The sequence below is a fragment of the Microplitis demolitor genome, chromosome 5 (genome assembly GCF_026212275.2).
Source record: "Microplitis demolitor isolate Queensland-Clemson2020A chromosome 5, iyMicDemo2.1a, whole genome shotgun sequence".
In the NCBI taxonomy this organism is placed as follows: Eukaryota; Metazoa; Arthropoda; class Insecta; order Hymenoptera; family Braconidae; genus Microplitis; species Microplitis demolitor.
Window position 1 is genome coordinate 18,844,444 of NC_068549.1, and position 20,239 is coordinate 18,864,682.

At 27.0% G+C, this 20,239-nt stretch overlaps 3 protein-coding genes across 4 annotated transcripts in view; 2 read left to right on the plus strand and 1 right to left on the minus strand.

The window, feature by feature from the left end:
• LOC103569107 (protein yellow) overlaps positions 1-20,239 on the plus strand; it is a 64,764-nt gene that overhangs the window by 37,599 nt on the left and 6,926 nt on the right. Inside the window, exons 1-3 of one of the 2 annotated variants that reach the window (XM_014441420.2) lie at positions 13,829-14,159; positions 17,205-17,709; positions 19,104-19,206. In XM_014441420.2, the coding sequence (XP_014296906.1) occupies positions 14,155-14,159; positions 17,205-17,709; positions 19,104-19,206 (613 nt within the window). In that variant the 5' untranslated portion in view covers positions 13,829-14,154. Of the gene's footprint in view, positions 1-13,828; positions 14,160-17,204; positions 17,710-19,103; positions 19,207-20,239 lie in introns of those variants that run through there. The other variant, XM_014441419.2, reaches the window with a different exon arrangement.
• LOC103569078 (major royal jelly protein 5) lies at positions 1,346-4,627 on the minus strand. Its single transcript, XM_008546175.2, has 3 exons — positions 4,058-4,627; positions 2,057-2,471; positions 1,346-1,653 (listed from the first exon to the last, which is right to left on the minus strand). Exons 1-3 carry the CDS (start codon positions 4,544-4,546, stop codon positions 1,433-1,435), a joined length of 1,125 nt encoding a protein of 374 aa, XP_008544397.1. The 5' UTR covers positions 4,547-4,627; the 3' UTR covers positions 1,346-1,432.
• On the plus strand, positions 4,951-7,470 carry LOC103569079 (protein yellow). Its single transcript, XM_008546176.3, has 3 exons — positions 4,951-5,234; positions 6,398-6,653; positions 6,745-7,470. Exons 1-3 carry the CDS (start codon positions 5,014-5,016, stop codon positions 7,363-7,365), a joined length of 1,098 nt encoding a protein of 365 aa, XP_008544398.1. The 5' UTR covers positions 4,951-5,013; the 3' UTR covers positions 7,366-7,470.

A 20,239-nucleotide genomic window follows, 5' to 3' on the forward strand; every position in this document is an offset into this window, starting at 1 on the left:
AATTTATTAACAATTAAATATATACATTTTACAATTAAATTTAGATAACTTTGATATCTTTTTGAACCGGTTCAATTGTTCGCTGAATTGACATAAGTTCTACTAAGGGTAGATCAGTATACTTGAGTTGGTTAGGTTATGTGCTTATGTTTATTAATTGATTTTAACACGAAAAATGTGTTAATTTTGCACAAATTTTTTATTAAATGTTCACAAATTTTCTGTCAAAAGAACAGATTTTTTGTGTTCAATTTTATTTAACATAAAATTTGTGTTAAAGATCAACACAAACGCAATGTGTTGAATTAACACAAAAATTTGTGTAGACCGTCTGCAACAGACGATTTGTGTTAGATTTAACACAAAATTTTTAACTATGCATTTTCATGTTTCTGAAAATTCGGGGAAAGCTAATTTTGATCTGTTTAAAAAAATTTTTTTTTAATTTGCAGAGAGAACGAACACTTAGCGTAACTGATTATCGAATTGATTCTTTAACAAATGTGAAGGGTATTATAAATCCATTGTATGAAGATAATAATATATAGTATTTAGTATTCATCCAATAAACAATTGGAATTTAACGAGTAGAATTGTTAAAATTTCAGTGCAATCAATTTCAATTTTTTTTAAATTTATTGTGTTATATTTTATATACATTTTTTTGCAGAGTTTTATAATTAAATGTAATTCAGATAAAATATTTAAAAGTACCCACACTTTTTAATATACCATATCATAAATTACTGCCTGATAGCTTCGATTAAATTTTTATTATAACATTAATTTAAAAACATGAAAAATTAATCGCGTCTCCTTCCGGGAGCAACTTTTTCTCATCTGAAATAAATTAACACTTGATCACGAACTCAAAAAATTTTTATTAATTCATTTCATAATTTCAAGTAGATTTTTTTTTAAATAATTTCTAAAACTAGCCGTTCCCTTAATTTTTTTATCGGGTCAAGTTTGATAAATTACGCAATAAATTTTTTCCGATGAAAGGAAATTCGAAAGTTTAGAACAATTCTCATTCTTTAAAAAAAAAAAAAAAAAAACTTTCATTCATTAAAATGAAATATTTAAATTAATTAATTAAATAAAATTTAAAAATATTTTAATTGGAGTTTGTTTTCGACAATACATCGAAAGTAAATCTCTCTTAAAAATATATGAAGCAGTGAAAGTTTGAATTTATATTTTCTTAGTAATCAAGCCTCTGATAAAAATTGAAATTTTGATTACACTTTTTTAACGTTAATTAAATTAATAATTTTTTTTTTGACAACTTAGCACTAAATTACTTAACTTTCGAAAATAATAAATAACGATTAAATAAACCAGATTTAATAATAAATAATTTTTTTATTATGTAAGTTTGATAAAATGGGTCTATTTATATAAGACAAGTCGTTTGATTTAATTACATTACTTAACAGTTTTTAACAAGAGGATGAACAATCATAGATGCACCTCCAGAGGATACAGTATTTTGTATAAAGTCCTGGAAATTACTTTCAAGTGTCCATAAAGAATCTTGAGGTCCTGTAGCAATACTTGTTGGTAAATGGCACTCGTCACCTTTCTGTACAATAACAAAATTTTCTGGACCGAAAGTCGTGTTTGTATCCCACAGATAAACGTCAGATTGTCCTAAATACAAAAACAAATATTCAAATAAACATTAACTCAAATTTCGCTACACTGTAAAAAATTTTGGTGTAAAAATTTCCCCTGAGAATTTTACACGGCTGTGTAGTCATTCAGGGCAAGTGTGCGCTGTGGGTAAGTGTACGAAGACCCATTTATTTCGGAATGAAATTCATGGGTTTTCGCACACTTATCAACTGCGAACACTTACCCCACATGAATCTAATGTGAAATAATAGTGAAAAAAATCCTCGGTGGAAATTTTCTATCCGTGAAATTTTGATACTGTTCTCTACTTTTTCTACACCATTTCGTGTTATTCGTTTAAATTTTGATTAATGAGTCATTTACACTAACAGAGTCAAAATTTTTTTTACAGCGTATCATTTTAATGAAAAATAATTACCCTTGTATCTGAAGAAGATGACACTACCGCCATTGGTACCCAGTAAAACAATGCTATTTAATTTAGTTCCAACATCAGAGATATCTGTTGAACCAGAAGCACCTTGTCTCAAATAAGCTGTTCTGATACTAAATACTCGACTGGAACTGAGATAAGTGAAGTACAATTCTGGACAAGTGGCTTTTTGAACGAGAACCATGTTGAGAACATCACGCTTCGAGTTGCCCAAATTAACAGCCTTAGGTAAACTTACACGGAATCCACTATTTGCGACCACATCGTACACGATTATTGCTCTTCCTGATGCGTCACTAATGTACAGATAAACTTTACCATCATTGGCATACTCAACAATTATGTATTGTAGTCGTGAAGTTCCAATTATAAGATGGTTCAAATTAATTACTTTGACAACCTACAAAAATGTAATGAGTTAATATTAAAAAGTATAGGGAATCTGGAAAAAAATGGCATAACATTTTTTTTGACAGAAAAATAGTTTTTTTATTTTAAATGGTTACGGGTTGTGGAAAAAAAATTAGGCATGTTGGTCAGCTTGGACATTGCGGCCAGTTCAAAATTTTCAGTAAATTTTTTTTTTTTTTATAAAATGTTGAACTTTGAGGTAAAATGGGCTACGGTTAAAAAAAAATTTTTTTTAGTGAAAATTTTAAATTGGTTACAATGTCCAAGCTGACGAAATTGTCTATCATTCTATATAAATTCTAATTAAATATTCTAAACAAAAAAATTATTTTGTTTTTTACAAAAATGCTGTCTTTTTTGCCCCCAGGACTTACTAAAAATATGACATTTTATTTTGTCTGCAATTTTTCTACACTGATAGAAGTATTTATTTGATATTAATAAATGCATTTATTTGATACGGTTTTTCAGCTTTATTTGACTGAAATAAACATTTATTTGCCTCAAATATAGATTTATTAATAGTTAATAAATCTCATATTTGAGTGAACATCACTGTGATTTTTGACTACAGCGCCACTTTCTGTTTACAATACCTTTCAGTATACTGTCTAGTGTAGCAAATTCAAAATATAATCAACTAAATATTGTTTTATAAATAAAAAAAATGCTGAATATTTTTAAAATTAATTACTGTGCGTATTATTTTCTCCAAAAAAATAAACTTAAATGGGACTATAAATTATTTGTCATAACCCTACTTAATTAGCTTCATGTGTCATTTCCTATTCAAATAAGCCATTTATTAACTATTAAGAAATATTTATTTGGTTAAAATAAATCTCATTTAATAAATCATTTGTTAACTATTAATAAATATTTATTTGGTTCAAATAAATCACATTTAATAAATCATTTATGAATTATTAATAAATTTTATTTGATTCAAATAAATTCTTCTATCAGTGTACACTAAAAATTCGGGTGTTCTTTTTCAAAGGAGTAAGTTCAGAGTGACGTAAATTTTATTTGAATCTGTATCTAACCCGATTCGAAATTTCAATGTTAAAATAAATTTCTTCTTATGGTGAATTTAACTCCTTAAGATTAAATACATAAAAAATCACCCGCTCCATATTCACTCCGAATTTAATGCGCATTCGCTTTTAAGCAGCTGAAAAAAAAATTGCTGACTTTTTGTTACATTTAAGTCGACAATTTATTATGTACCACTTCTTAATTTAATTCAACAATTTTTTTTCGTGCCGCTTAGGTCAGCAAATTTTTGACACTGCATACACTGGGAGAACAATTCATTTGAGCCAAATAAATGCATTCTTTTCAAACAAAGATATGTTTTATTCGAATGAAATTTGTTAGCTTTAAAAAAATATACATTTGAATGAAATAAATGATTTTGTTTAGTAAAATTGACGAAAGCATTTGATTAAATTAAATATTTAGTTCAATCAAATAAATACTTCTCAATAGTTTTAAATAAATTTATTTAATTGTCTCAAATAAACAGTTCTCTCAGTGTAAATTAAATTAATAAAAACGAAATATAAAAGTCACCTGTTTGCCTCGTATATCAATACCAACAACTTTAGGGTCACAACGAAAGACCGGTTGAGTTAATGTGTTGACAATGCCAGTATCAAGGGCCCACAGTATACCATGATCATCAACAGCAATATCAACAACATTTTGCAGAGCTTCACAGTTGCCTTCTTCTTGCAATGCCCAGCATGGAAACGCATCGTATCCACATTTGTCACCTTGTTTGATAACTCCAAGAGTAACTGGAACTCCAGGTTTGAGACGCGGGAACGCAAGAAAAATTTGATCTTCAAACAATTGTAATTTTGTTGCAATGATGTTCTTTCTGTCATGGCGCCCACTCTTTGTAAATATGTCCATCGTATCTTTACCAGGCCACATTATACTTTTATAATTTATCTGATAAGTATAATCAGATACTTTTGGCATTGCTTGACGAGCTCTTCCAAAAACTGCAGACACTCCAGCCAGTATAATTAATGATATAATTAACACTTTTGTCATTTTAAATAATTAGATTTTTTTATCTTCTCAAACTTAATGTACCGCAAGAAGAGACAACGCTTTTATGATCGCAACACCGTAATTTAATTCTTTTATATCGAGCAAATTTTTGTTTTTATTTTATTATTTATATATATTATTAATTCAAATATTCATTCCTTCCTCCAAATTTGGTAACTTCATTGGAATTTCATCAACAATAACAAGCTATTAATTTATTTAAATAATGTAATGCGGAAATTTGATATTATTATTCTTCCGGATGAATAAAATTTTGAAATATAAATATTTTATTGTGAAGAAAAAAATTTCGCAGAACTTAATAAATTTATTTGTTTTTGCAATTTCACAATTAATTATTAAGACATAACAAATTTAAGTATATAAATGCTGCGTAATTACTGATCGGATCAGACTGAGATTTTATCAAACTCGTAAAAACAGTTTTCATTTAAAATAAAAGTAAAATGGCGGTATTTAAAGTACTGATAGTAATATTGAGTATTGGATATTCTTTTGGAGCTCCTGTTAAAATCACAGATGAAAAATTAAGATTTAACATCGGATATAAGTGGCCATGTGAAACTACTAAAAATATATATAAAAATCACAACCTATTCCATAGCAAAAATATTATTGCTACGAGAAGTGTAATTTACAATGATGACGCTATTATTGCTATGCCGAGGTAATTTAAGTTTAATTAAATAATTTATTATCCGCATAAAAAAAAAAAAAAAAAAAAAAATTATAGTCAGGAAAAGACCCAGTACCCGATCATTCATATATTTGTATATTTAAATTTACTAAATTTTACTAAATATATCTATACAAACACATGGTTACAGATGCCAAAAAAGTTTATTTTTCGAGAATGGGCGTAATTATGTTCTAAAAGTAAAATACTAAAAAAAAAGAATTTTTCAAAATTTCATTCTTTTTTATACTTAAAAAAAATTTTTTTTTTCAAAATTAAAATTTTTCCTAAGTTTTGATGTTTTTTATCATTCTTATACTTTAAGGTCATAATCACGTTGGTTCCGAAAACTACATTTTTTCGTCTATTATACTTATAGATCATAATTTCATCAATTTCCAAAAAAAAATTTGATTTTTTAAAAAAAAATTTTTTTCGTTTCTATTATACTCATAGAACATAATTACGTATACATAATCAGTATTTTTAACCATGGAAAATAACCTCGTAACAAAGTAGTTAAAAAAAAATAACTTTGTTATCAAATAACCTGAACGACATTAACCTTCAAGTATATACAAGACAAAATATTTATAATTTTTTTAGGTTATTTTTCTGAGGTCATTTTATAGCAAAGTTATTTTTTTAGGTTATTTTATTATGACGTTATTTTCCCTTTAAAAAAAATACTGATTGAATGGAATTCAGTAGCGGTCACTCCATGCAAGGTGTATATCATCATATTCAAACAAAAGAATTTAAATTATTGAAAAGAAATTGAATTTCATCATTTTTAACTCTTTTCAATCAATATTTTTAAACAGGGTTTTTCTAGGTTATTTTTTCGGGGTTATTTTGTTCGGGGGTAATCGGTCGCGGCACTAGTTTTGGACATTTGAAAAATTGAAATAAAATAATTTGTAAAAGACGCAATAACATAATTAATTTCAAAAATATGTACGAAAATACTTTAATCACATTGTTGCAATGAAAAATTTATTTTATACTTATTAATTAATTAAAATAAACTTTTCAATGTCTAAAAATAAACCAGTGACCACTAATGGTACTTGTACCTTGTATTGTATATTTCGGGTACCCCGTATTGCCCCTGCTCCCCTATATATTTAGTATTAATTTTGTTCATTTTTTAGATTCAAATCAGGGGTACCAGTTACTTTAGGAAAAATTTCACTGAGAAATAACGGAGAATCTCCAGTAATAAACGCATACCCATGTTGGTCACTTCAAGAAGAAGGCAATTGTGCAGCTCTACAGAATGTCGTTGACATTTTTCTTGATCCACAAGGAATACTTTGGGTGTTGGATACTGGAGTAGTTAATACTCTCGAAAAACCTGTTCGCAAATGCCCACCGAAAGTAGTCGCATTTAATTTGAGTACAGATAAGGTAAATAAAAAGACATGTTATTTATTTAAATCAAATGAAAATGAAAATGAAGACAAGTAATAAATAAAATAACATTTTTATGGTCCAACAGCTCATTAAAGTAGTCGACTTGAGCCGGCTCACAACGGATTCTTCCCGACTTCAGTACGTTATTGCTGATTACGGCCAAAATGGTCATGTTTATATTTACGTAACTGATGCGGAATCCGGTGCAATTTTAGTCCATGACGTAACAACAGGACAGAGTCACAGTGTCGGTCTGCCCCAGGACATTTTAGCAACAACTTCAAAACGAGATGTGCTAACTCCAGTACTTATTCGACGTCCTGACGGCTCTACGTGTCTTATTTTCACTTATCTCAGTAGTTCTCATATTTATGTCGTCAGTACTAAAAGTTTACAAACAGGAGAGTCAATAAAATTCCATGATCTTGGACAAAAAAAGGCTAAAATCGTCGTCCTGGGTACTGATAATGGCACTGCGATGTTTTTCCGTTACGAAGGAAAGTCAGATATATATCGTTGGGACACAAGTCTCAGATTTGTTGAAGAACATTTCGATAGAGTGTCAACTGGAGATGATATCTTGTTTGCAACTCACGTAACTCCTGATTATAGAACAGAAAGAATGCGCGCTCTTGAGTCGAATTTCCCTGATTTTATCCAGGGTACTGTTGGCTGTGGTGTTGAACATACTTTGAATACCCTGTAGATATTTTATCATTTTACATAACACGAATCCTGTAATTATTATAACGACCGAAGCTCAATGTATAACTTTGGAATTTTTATTGACACCAGAATAACTTAATAAATAATTATTTAAAAACAAAATTGAGTCAATTACTGTTTTATTTAACATTTATAATTTATTATTTGTTATTTTTTATTTTTTTTTTAACATGATAACAATCATTTCGCAACTTAATGTGAAAGTAGTTTTATTACAATATATACATATAGTGTTTTACCAAATACAATTTCGTATAGTAATATAGATATGTATATATATTTATATAAATATATATATATAGGTGTTACATATTACACAAATGAGTACTAAATAATTTTAAAGAGCTTAGTGATCTAAAAAGGTCACTTGACAAGACTGATTGCGTACGATGCAAACTAGATACATATAATTGTTATTGGGTTTTTGTGTTGAGCGATTTATAATCATAATTTTCCATCAATAATTACTTCGTGTCAAACAAATGATGAATTACCGAGTTACTTTTTAATACAAATTAACCTTAATGGCATTGCTTAGAAAAAAGAAATTATAGATTCTCTTAAATGTATGTATAGAGCATATATCCCTGGTGGTCCTGAATCACGGTGTATTACGGTGAATCACCGTGAACGCTCACCGTGATGTCGTAGATCACGGGAATTCCGCGAAAATCACTGTTATTGTAAGAATAAAAAAAGGCAATACATTATGAAACCTTGATGGGGCAGCAAAATTTTACAAAAATTCATCTTGAATTACGGTAAATCTCCATAGTTCGATTATAGAACATCACTGTGAATAGAAGTGAATCACCGTGATTTTACCCCGAAACCGTGAAAGCTTACCGTGATGTCACGCACACATTCACAGTTATTTACGGTGATTCACTGAATTTACGGTAATTCTCAAGAATTTACGGTGAATCACCGTAATTTCACCCTATTAGCGTGACTTGCCGTGGTTCACCGTAATTCACCCTAAATCACGGTGAATCAGGACCGCCAGGGTATATAATTATCTATACGTGAAGAAAAATGGAGTCGACTAAAATTGAAACAAAAAATTGTGCCGCCAAACATTATTGTGTTACAATAACTATACACTTGAAACTTATTGATAAATTGCAATGGAAATTATTTGTTTACATAAAAAATTGTAGCAGAGAATTAAAAATTTTTAGAGGCTCATAATAATAATTATAGCAAAGTATATAATTATTTTTTGGTGACTCCGACTTCTGTTTCAAGTTCGGTCAATAGCATAATAAAAGTTTTTTGTTTACATTTTTCTCTGTGTATCACTTTTTTATAGAATTCATTCGTTTTCTTAAAAAATATATAAGAACTCATGAGAATCTATTGGATTTTATGAGGTTTTCTAAGAAGGACATGGGACGGGTTTTATTAAATAATTTGGGTTACAGTTTTGAGAAAAAAGTTTTTTTTTGTTTAAAAATGATCATTAGGGCGGTCAATTTGAAATTTTTGATATACAAAAAAATATATTTTTTTTTTATTTATTTATTAGACTTATATGCCAAGACTTAAAGCCAGATGGCAAAAATATAAAATTCACATACATTGTCACATAGGGTACTATATAAACTGAACATATAATTGATATTAATGAGATTTGACAAGCTAGTAGGTACTATCAATTTCTAGATTTAAGAAGAATTCAAATGCTTTATTTTTAAAACCTTCAAGAGAATGGGTGTTTATTACAAAAAAATATATAGAAAGTATAAAAAAATCTTTTTTCAACGATTCCCGTATAATAAAAATCTATGAAAAAGCATTGAATATTCTAAACATCAAAACGTGATACCATTACGAACTTTTTTTAAATGATTTTGGAATTTCTAAAATTAAAAAAAAAAAAAAAACATTGACTCAATTAATTAAAACTATAAATGAACATTTTTCAGATTCTTTTATAAACTTTTTTGATTCTTCATCAAAAGTAATAAATTCTAATATTTTATTTGAGTGCAAAATATGGTTAGAAAAAGCTTTTTTTTAAACTATTTTTTTTTTTTTTTTTTTTTTTTTTTTTTTAATTGTATAAAATTAATCTGTGATTCTTTCCTTGGATTTCCAAAAGTTTAAAAAATTAAAAAAAAAAATCTGTGGGAGTATTTTACCAATCTCAAAAAATTTCCGTCTACCAGCATACTCTTCGTTTTAACATATATACTTATACCTAAATTTAATAGATTGTATCACATTATCGATAACTACACTCTACGGGTTTTATTACTTCTTGTGGACGTCAATTTTAACAATAGTTAAGTATTGTAAAGAGTGTAATTATAAACTCTAATAAATCACTAATCCAACGAAATAAACTACTACAAGTCCCTTGCTGTGTCACGTTTTTAAATTTAAAATAGTAAATGCTTTTTCAACAAATTTTTTTTCACGGATTATAACCTTTTTTATTATTAAATAATTTTTTTCAGTTATCAATGAAATAATCAAGATGATATATTTTTTTTACTGAATATTTTAAATTGGTCACAGTAATGGGCTGGTCAACTTACCCCATTTTTTTTTGCGAACTGTAAAAATAAATTTTTAACTTCCCGCTAAGAAAATTATTAATTTTCGAAAATTCGGGAAGTTATTGGTTTCACCCCGATTTTCGAAAATCGAGTTCTTATCAGATGTCGACGTTTTCAGGTCCCAGAAAGCTATTCCGATTATTTTCAGAAAGATGTCCGTGTCCGTGTCCGTGTTCGCGTGTGTCTGCGTGTGTGTGTGGATGTGGATGTTAACTTTTAATATCTTTTTAATGAACTGACCGATTAACATGTTTGAGGTGGCAATCAAAAGAATTTGTTGGCCGTCAACTTTTCTGAAAATTTCAAATCAATCGAACAATTAGACTCTAAGATATGGAAGAAAAACAAAAAAAAAAATTTTTTTTCCTAAAACAATAGCGTACAACTCAAAGAGCTCGGAAATATATTCACAAGAATGTTTTCGAGCTCAAAGAGCTCGATTTTTTTTTCTAAAAAATGGTCTCTTACATTGCTCGTAGTTACTTGAAAACAAAAAGTGTCAACTTTCCCCAAATTCCTCTGCATTTATCTTTGCTTATATATTTATACGGGTATATTATAGTCGTTTTAAAGTAATAGTATATAATACTAGTTTACATGTGATAGAAAGATAGAATTCAATACGTCAATTAGTGAAAGTGTTTTGTTTACTTTTAGATTTTTTATCGCTCAGACTGTCGGTCTAATTTTTTACATAAAATAATATATTGAATTACAAATGCGTAAATGATTAATTTTATACCTGAGAGAATTATATTAGTTACATTGTTGCAGTTTTTTAATCACGCACATAAAAATAGATTTTATATAAGAAAGTTAATAAATAACTCAAAATCATTTTTTCAGAAACCGGAAAAAAACATAACATATGATTTCGTTATAAATATTGTTTACAATTTCTATTTGTTTATATTTATCACTCACAATTAAAGGCGGAAAAATAAGTTGAGGAAGTACTTAATTAAATATATATAATACATATTATTTTCTCTTAATATTGAAACAAAGACTAGGAAAATTGCTTAATATATTTTTAAAATAATTAAATACAAATAATGCAATCATTGCAATTATTTTATTACGAAAATGTATATGATAAATTTTTTTCGAATGTAATATTCGAATGAGTAAAAGTTAGCATACGTTTAAATTTTGATTTTAAATGACTGCATATATAACAATTAAGTATATAATTCATCCATTAATAATGAATAACTTTATTTATGACCATGTAAAATAACTAAAATATATATTTTTAGTATAATGAAGTTATTTCATGGCCAACTGTTTAGAAGAATACGTTGATAAATTATTTAAATACTAAAATGATTATTACTTCATATGGTGATTTTACGGTATTACCACTATATAATTATATGAAATATTACACTTAAATAAACTCTTATATATTATTAACTTAATTTTATGTTAACTTCTATCTCATGCGAGTAGAAATCCAGCTATTATGCTAGTAATTATATCCTCAGTTTTCTTTGACATTATCAATTTATGTTTAGTGTAAGAAAAAAAGTATACAAGAAAAGGATTTGGTGGCGCAATATTTTGCATTTTGAATTTAAGACAATTTTTCTAAGACTCGAAAAAATTTAATGGCTTAAAAATTTTTTTTCTAACCTCAAAAAATTTTTTCGCGCCACATGAAAATTTATGTTTTCAATTTGAAATGTAAAAATTTTCTTGGGGTGAATAAAAATTTTTTACCCCAAGAAAACCTTTTTTTCTGTGTATGATAATTTTTAATTTACTTGGCAATTTTAATGCATTAATTATAAAAAAATTTTATGTAACAACCGATAGTCCTCAAATAGAGAAAAAGGTTAAGTAAGAGCGGGAAAATTTTTTTATTTTCATACAAGGAATCGAATTGACGCTGGACAAATTGGGTAACCTAAAATATTTAATGAAAAAATTCTATTGATAATAAACTTAGAAATTTTTTACAATAAATTTAAAAAAATTTTTTCTAATTGACAATAATTAAATTAAATTATTTTTATTTTAAATAAACAATTAATTTATTCATATGTTTAATATAAATAGTAAATGTCAGAAAAAAATGTTTTTTTCACTTCTCTGACATTTGATTCTCATTCTGCTCTGCTGACTTTTCCTATCGATGTTAACCATTTTTATCTGAGATGATAATTATAACCATTTAATATGATAAAATTTAAAAATTTTTTGTTTACAAAAAATATTTCTATCGGCAGTAATAGTAATAGATATTACTCTACGAGAGAAGAATGTTAACATATATTTATAATATAAAAATTGCAATCATTCACTATTGCAAGATGGTAATGTTATCATTTTTTTCAGCGGGTACACAGAAAAGAAGAATTTCGAGCCACAAGAAATTATTTCTCGCAAAATGCAAAAAATTTGTTAACATGGAAAAAAATAAATTTTGAAGATTAGTGTTTGAAATTATAACCCGGAACCCGAGTGTCAATATGGGAAATTTTAACCCACTTTATCATTATATTACTTGTCGTTCTCAATTTTTATAGGGTAGAGGTACCATTTGTGGCCACTACATAATTTTTGGACATTTGATACTTTATTTAAATTAATGACAGTGTAAAATAAAATTACCATTTTAATAGCGGGTTAAAAGTATCTTTGAATACATTTTGAAAATTAATTTTGTCATCGCGTCTTTTACAACTCTATTAAAATTTTTCAAGTGTCCAAAACTGACCCTAAAGTAGCCAAAAACGTTACTTCTACCGCAGTTCATTTTTTTTCCATGAGAGCAAATGAAAATTTTCTTTTCTACGCCAAGAAACTTTTTTTCTGTGTAGGTCACCCGTAAAAAAATGAATCACATCTAGTCATACATAATTTATACACGCATATATCGTCCATATATATGGACTATAAATGTTCAATTTTCATATATGATCTAATACGGACATGTATGAGTCATTTTTCCCGAGTATATTAATATATAATCTTTATTCGATGACTCAATAGTGAAAATAAAAAAAAAAAATTTAACTTGTATTTTTTCCAAAGGGTCTGTTTTTCTCGATTTTCCTTTTTTGTAAAAAAATAAAAAAAAAATAGCAAATAAAAAATTCATACAACAATGACCTAAACTTAATTTAATTGACGTGAAATGAATAGAATACATATGTATTAAGTAAATCTTAAAACTTTCACTGTCTATCAGATAATCAGTCGTTCTATTCTACTCCTAATCTGACCTTCTTTCTGGCGTATCCTCAAGCGGATAAAAACCAGTAGTTGTTTTACGTGAATAACATAACATGACATGTACATTACAATTAATATCTTACTATTAACCATTTGTATCACCATTTATTGAAACTTCATGTGATTATCAAATTAGTGTTTTTATAAACTTAAAAAAATAATTACCGGTTTCAACAACTTCTCACAAGGATTTGTCAACTTATCATATTAAATCTCTTCGAAGTGAACTACTTTATTAGTCAATGAATAATTAATGACGCACTGTCGATCGACAGAGATAGTTATCAACAGTTAAAGTTTATTTCATCAATTACTAATGTCATAAAAATGAATATCAAGGACAATATTAGGCAATTAATGTAACAATTATGGTCAGATAATTAAATTTTTTGATCCAATCATAAATGATTGATTGTCAATTTCGTAAAAAAAATATTTTTGATCAAGATCCGGTTTGGAAGGTGTTACGTTGTCATATATACATATATATTTCTACTTATAGTGGGCTTAAAAAAATTTAAGTATTTTAAAAGAATGTAGAAGGGGTTTGGTACCTGGTCTATATATAATATAAGGAACCGGGACGTGGGACTTGAGTGCAAAAGTAAGAGAAGGGCGGCGTTCTTGGTAATCGCGAACTTTTACATTAAGTGTTGAGTATGTATATATTGTATTAGTATACATATCGTATTATAAGGAGGGATACGTTTTCTAGATCGAACGCAAACGATTGTCTTGCAATACGTTATCTACTGACTACTCCCCAACAACTTCTCCAGTTCTTGTTTAGTTCTTATACAACTGTACGACATTCAATTCTTTGGAGTCAGTGAAACTCGGCACCTAGTGTTGAACACACATTTTTTTTTTAGTGCTACGGTATTTGATTTATTGTACAGATTGTTTAATTGACCATACAGGAAGACGGAAATTTTAATTTTTATTCATAAGTAAACTCTCTAACAATGAGGTAATTTTTTTATGTTTATTTTAAATTAATGCTGGTATTTATTTCTTCATATTTGGTATAATAAATATGTAAATTCTGCAATATTTTTATTTATTTTTTTTTATTGTGGATGAAGGAAAATATTTTAAATTAAAAAAATGTTTTTTTTTTAAATTAGCAGAATTAAAAGTCGATTGTTTGAAATTAAATAAACCACTTGTTTGTTTACAAAAAAAATTATGCTCGGTTTTAGTGATAAAAATTTCTAAATAATTACGGACTTCATAAGATAAATAACTACATCTTTTACTTGTAATATTAAACTACATGGTAAAGATTTTTTACTTAAAATATTTTAAATAAAATAAAATGTGTAAAATATTTTTTTCTAATGAAAATTGCAAAAAAAGAAATTTAATTAATATTTTAATAATGATAAGTTTACAAATTTTCGTTTTTTTCAAAAGTTGAAGTTTGTAATTAATTGACACATTTATTATTTCTGAATATTTTTTTTTTTTTTTTTTTTCAAATACACTCATGCCGTAAATTGAAGGAACAGGAAAGTTTTAGAAATTTTTTAGTGATTTTTGCAAGACTTTGTAAAAAATCATCGTATCGGGATTTTTAAAAAAAGCGGTTTAGTTGAAAGAATTTTTTCGTAGTCTGTGGATTCTTTCAAAGAAAAAAAAATATTGTCTCGCGGTATATCTCATATTTGTGCAATAGCTGAAGCTCTAAAAAAATATCGATAAAAATGCACTAAAACTAAAGATTTCAAACTATAAAACGCTTTTTTTAAAAACTCGATACGATTTTTTTTACAAAGTTACAGTCTTGCAAAAATCACTAAAAAATTTCAAAAATTTTTCTGTTCCTTTAATTTATGGCATGAGTGTATAAATCCAAATTTCCACGAAATAATTTTTGTTAAAAATATCGCGTGCCAAATGCCAAAAGGACGTATTACAGCAGTTAGATAGGATTCCATGCCAAAAGGGCATATAAAAAAATTTTTTTTTGCCATTCTTTTTAGAATCGCCCGAAACGTGAAGATCTACAGAAAAAAAAATTGTGACGTACTAACGCCAAAAGGGCATATCTTAAGATACGCCCTTTTGGCTTTGGAAATTTTTTTTTTTCATTTTTACGCTTACAACATGTTTGCAAAACGATTGGCACCAAAAAAAAATTTATGCGCCCTTTTGGCATTTGGCACGCGATATAGACAGTAAATTCTATTTTTTGGAATTTTTGGAATATTTAATTTTGAAAATTCATGAAAAGAGAGGGGGAGGGGGCATCTTTGATTGAATTTTTATTACCAATTAAATTATTCTAAATTAATCTAAAATTCTATTTTATAAAAACTGTCATGAAAAATTCAAAATATAATTTCAGTTAAAAATTTTTCAAATTTGAAATAATTCCATAATTAGACAAAAAAGAAATTAAGAATTGTTGCGTTTATAAAAATGAATTTTATTGAATAAAATTAATAGTCGTGTAAATTCTCTACACTGTAAAAAATTGGGGGTAAATTCGAATTTTATTTTAATTCAAATTTAATCTGTCCTTCGATGTTCCAAAGCTTAAAAAAAAATCACTCCGCTTACGGAGTCAATAGGGAGTTTTTTTCAATGGAATGATTTCAGAGCTACGCAAATTTTTTTCAAATCTGCATTTACTCCGATCCAAAGTTCTAATGTTACAATGAACTCTTTGAAGTAAAATTCACTCCGAGGTGATTAAATAAATAAAAATCACCCGCTTTGCATTCACTCAGGATTTAGTCCGTGTTTACTTCGTAAACTTCATACAGTAAAATTTATTACGGACACTAAAAACAGGATTAATATATAATTAACTCATTAAAAAAGTATTTTAAGTTCAACCAGTGACTAAACAACCGGATTAAACTGTATTTCAGATAAAATACATCAAAGTAAAAAAAAGTTCTAATGTGTCAAAATAGTCAACTAGTATTACATTTTAATGTCTTTCCATCTAAGAAAAATTTTTTATAAAAATGTTGAAAAAAAGTTCATGATCGCAACCTTTCAAATTTGAGACAATTTTAGAGTCGAAAATTTTTGTAATTTTGAAAACATTCAAGAATAAAAATTTTCAACTGAGTACTTTTGAAAAACGTTTTTCTAAATTTTTAAAGCGAAAATAATTCAACTTAAAAATTTTTCTAAGGGGAACATTAAAAAAAAAAATTTCAAGACCACTTATGAACGTTTTTTGACTTTATATGAATTTTAAAAAGCGGGGTCCGAAATTAAAAATTTTTTTACTGTTCAATTTTTTGAAAGTTCCAAAAATGATCAAACCGAAATACAAAATTGTCTCAAATTTATAAGTTCACTCTTATCAACATTTTTGGAAAATTTTGAGAATTTTTTCTATAGAAAATCGTGACATAAATAATCAAAACCCTGCCTAAAGACAATTAATAAGAATAGACAATTGATGAAAAAAATTATTATCAGTAATAAGACTTTCACACTTTTAATTTAAAATTTTATTGGATAATTGATAATCAATTCTTTCATAAAAAAAAAGACAAACAATAATTACAGCTTTGATGTTTAACGATCACATTACGCTTAGCTTGAAACATGCGTATAAAGAAACTTGTTGTAAAACACACTATTGTCATTAAAAATGTTTTTTCCTTTCGAAAAAGTGAACGGCTTATAAATTGTCTCAAAACAAAAAGAAAAATAATGAAGAACATATTTTACAAATATACAATAAAGTATATATTAAATTTTCATTTAGCACAATAATTATAATAAACATAATAATTAATAACAGTTGCTATTAAAGGTCTTGACAGAAGATGCAATAAAACAATATGATAAAAAAAAAATAACATTTCAATTCACGGTCAAGCGAAGGCTACTCTGAAGTTACTATTATGAAATTCAGCGTATCGAAGTAGAAAGTCATTCGAATGTCGTTCCGCTAACGAATATAGTGCATAAAAAATAAAAAAAATAGTGGAAACAATGCAGTGATTATAAATATTACTATTATTATTTTTTATTTTATTTTCAGACAGCTAAAATTATTGATCCTATTAATAGGATCATTTGGAATAGTGGAAATAAATTCCGAAATACTTGAGACGATCGCACAATGGCCATTACTGGATTACGCATTGCCATATGACAGAGAATTTTTAAATAAATTTCGCCCGGAAAATGTCGTACCAACAGGATTCGAAATAACAGAGCATAGAATATTTATTGCCACTCCTCGATTACGAGCGGGTGTACCAGCAACATTAAGCGTGATTCCTCGTGATTTGCCACTTGGTAGCAGTCCACAGCTAGAAGCCTATCCCTCGTGGGATTGGCATAGAGCTGGTAAAGGCGATTTGAACTGTTCAGGTCTAATATCTGTTTATAGAATTCGAATTGATAAGTGCAACAGATTATGGGTTCTTGATAGTGGCATTAATACATCGATTGACGACTTTCAAGTTGCATGTCAGCCTAAACTACTTGTTTTCGATCTTCAAACGGATCAACTTATTCGTCAAGTCATATTTCCACGTGAGGTTGGTTAATTTCTTTTTTTTTTTATGGTTATTTTACTATATTTAATTTAAATAGTATATTATACACCGAGGAGGGAAAATAGGGCATTTAAGTTCTTGTGCGCAATTATTTATGCATGAAAAAAAATGATGCTCAAAATTTTAATAGTTTGTAGTTTATTTTCGACTTAAAATTAGTGTATTCAATACTAATATCAAACCGGGACCATTATATATATTACAAAATGGCTATTATTTATATTAAAATTTGATACACATACAAGAGCTAAATTTGTAATTTCGTGTATTAAAATTAATATGAAAAAGAATCGATAAATTGGTATCTGCAGTTATTACTATTCAAATAAACATAGAAAAATTTAAAAAATGAGGAACCGAAAAATTAGTAAACGTACATATAAATATGTAAAGATCTAGTATACGAATTTTTCATTTTATTATTTACCACTTATTCGATATATGTATATAATAAATTAATTAATAATAACGAATAAATAACATTTTATATTAATTATTAGTCAATGGGATAGAATTTATAAAATAAGAGTTTAAAATTTTCGGTATTTTTATGAGCAACAAAATCAGTACCTAGTATACTAATTTTTCATTTTATTATTTACTACTTATTCGATTTATTTATATTGTAAATTAATTTATAATGATGAATAAATGATATTTTAAGTTAACAATTGATCAGTGACATCGAATTTATAAAATAAAAGTTTGTAACTTTTTCAATTTTCGGCTGGAAAAATTAGTATCTAAGATAGCAATTCTTGATTTGACAAATCATTACTTTTTAATAGATTATGCCATAAATTAATTAACTTTCACTAATAAGTCACGTATTGTACCTGAAAGTAATAATATTTAGTTACTTTTTGAAATAATTGATAGTAGTTTTTAGAAATCTACAAATATTAGTAAACTACTTTGCATTAAGCACATAATAGTACTAATTATTGATAACAGATTCCATTTTTTACTATTATTTATTAATTTTTAATATTCTGTTGTTTCCGTGTCCGAGCCGAATACGACCCAGACGAAAAATATATATTTACGGGCAAATTACATATATGAGACATATATGCCTCATATATGTCTCATATATGTAATTTGCCCGTATATATATTTTTTTCATCTGGGGAGGTGGCAAACACGCGCATTGAGGTGCCCTGTTTTTCTTTATGGTGTTTATACAATTTTACACGAGATCTGCACCTGAAAGTTTGAATTTTCACCTCCATGGAAAGAGTGGCGCATGCATTAATTTTTATGTTTTTTCTCATAAAATAAAATTGCACTTTTCTTCCTTTTGAATAGCACAGGAATTTAAGCTTTCGGTGCAAGCGTAGACAAAAAAATACTTAATGTCTTTTTATATATTTTAGGTTTTACGGCCAGATACCCTTCTTACTAATTTAGTTATTGATGATACTGCAGCTCGTACTTGCGATGATGTCTTCGTTTACATGACCGATACTGTTGGCCCTGGTATGTATAAACTATCACGAGTTTTTTAGATTTTAAAGATCTTAAAGATAATTGTCACGGAAATCTAACAAAAGATCAATTTTACGGGAATATGGACTTGATTACTCAATTAAAAAATTAAAGCGTCATTTTTGATAAAATAGATGTGACCAGTTAAAAATATGCTCTATATGTAAATCAATCAAGAAATTGATTGGGATTTAAATTCTAAAAATTTAAAAAATACTATAGTAACTTTTTTTTTTTTTTTTGGAAAACTTAATTAGTTTTTGATAATTGTGAGTTTATTAAAGTTTTGCTATTAAATTATTCGTATGTGAAAATAAATTATTAAGGGGGTGCGTAAATATTTGAATAATTCATAAAGGTTCGAGTACTTTGAAATTCCGAATTATTCCAAAATTTCTTGTGAACGAACTTAATTTGTAATATTTTTTCCTATAATTAAAATTTTCGTTAAAGTTAAATAGAGCTAAGACACGAACTTATGAAAAAATTACTTCTGGTTACTTTAAAAATCAGAGAAATCTTCTAAATAAAAATTGAATAGATATTTATAAGATAATCAGAATTTTCCCAATTCGAACTAAATAATTCAATAAAATCTATTAATTCGAAAATTTGAATTATTTGATTCTAATTTTGAATTTTATGTTATTATTAGTTTCGAACACGATTCGCACAATTCTATCAATAATGCATGAGAAAAAAAAATTTTTTTAATTCAAATTTTGGTTTTTCAAACGATTACACGTATGAAAAAAAATTGTTAATCGTATTAATATTCAGCGTCAAAAGTAGAATCGTAGTGTGCTCTCTTTTCATATATTTTCGATGTATAATTGAAATAATATCTTAAATTTAAAAATTTTTTTCGTGGATAATTTGTTCTGTCTCGGATATTTAGTCCTGCCACCCTCTTAAATAACTATCAGCTTAAAAATTAATTGTTTTATAGACAAAAAATTTTAATTTTTGACATTAATTATTTAAAAAATTTATGATCCTGCAGTTGGCCGACAAATAAAAATTT

Coding starts and splice junctions, on each gene's coding strand:
- LOC103569078 (XM_008546175.2), bottom strand. CDS start 4,546: ATGACAAAAGTGTTAATTATATCATTAATTATACTGGCTGGAGTGTCT. Junction 2,472..4,057: donor TTGATATACGAGGCAAACAG/GTGACTTTTATA, acceptor ACATTTTTGTAG/GTTGTCAAAGTAATTAATTT. Junction 1,654..2,056: donor CATCTTCTTCAGATACAAGG/GTAATTATTTTT, acceptor TTTTGTATTTAG/GACAATCTGACGTTTATCTG.
- LOC103569079 (XM_008546176.3), top strand. CDS start 5,014: ATGGCGGTATTTAAAGTACTGATAGTAATATTGAGTATTGGATATTCT. Junction 5,235..6,397: donor GCTATTATTGCTATGCCGAG/GTAATTTAAGTT, acceptor TTCATTTTTTAG/ATTCAAATCAGGGGTACCAG. Junction 6,654..6,744: donor TTAATTTGAGTACAGATAAG/GTAAATAAAAAG, acceptor ATGGTCCAACAG/CTCATTAAAGTAGTCGACTT.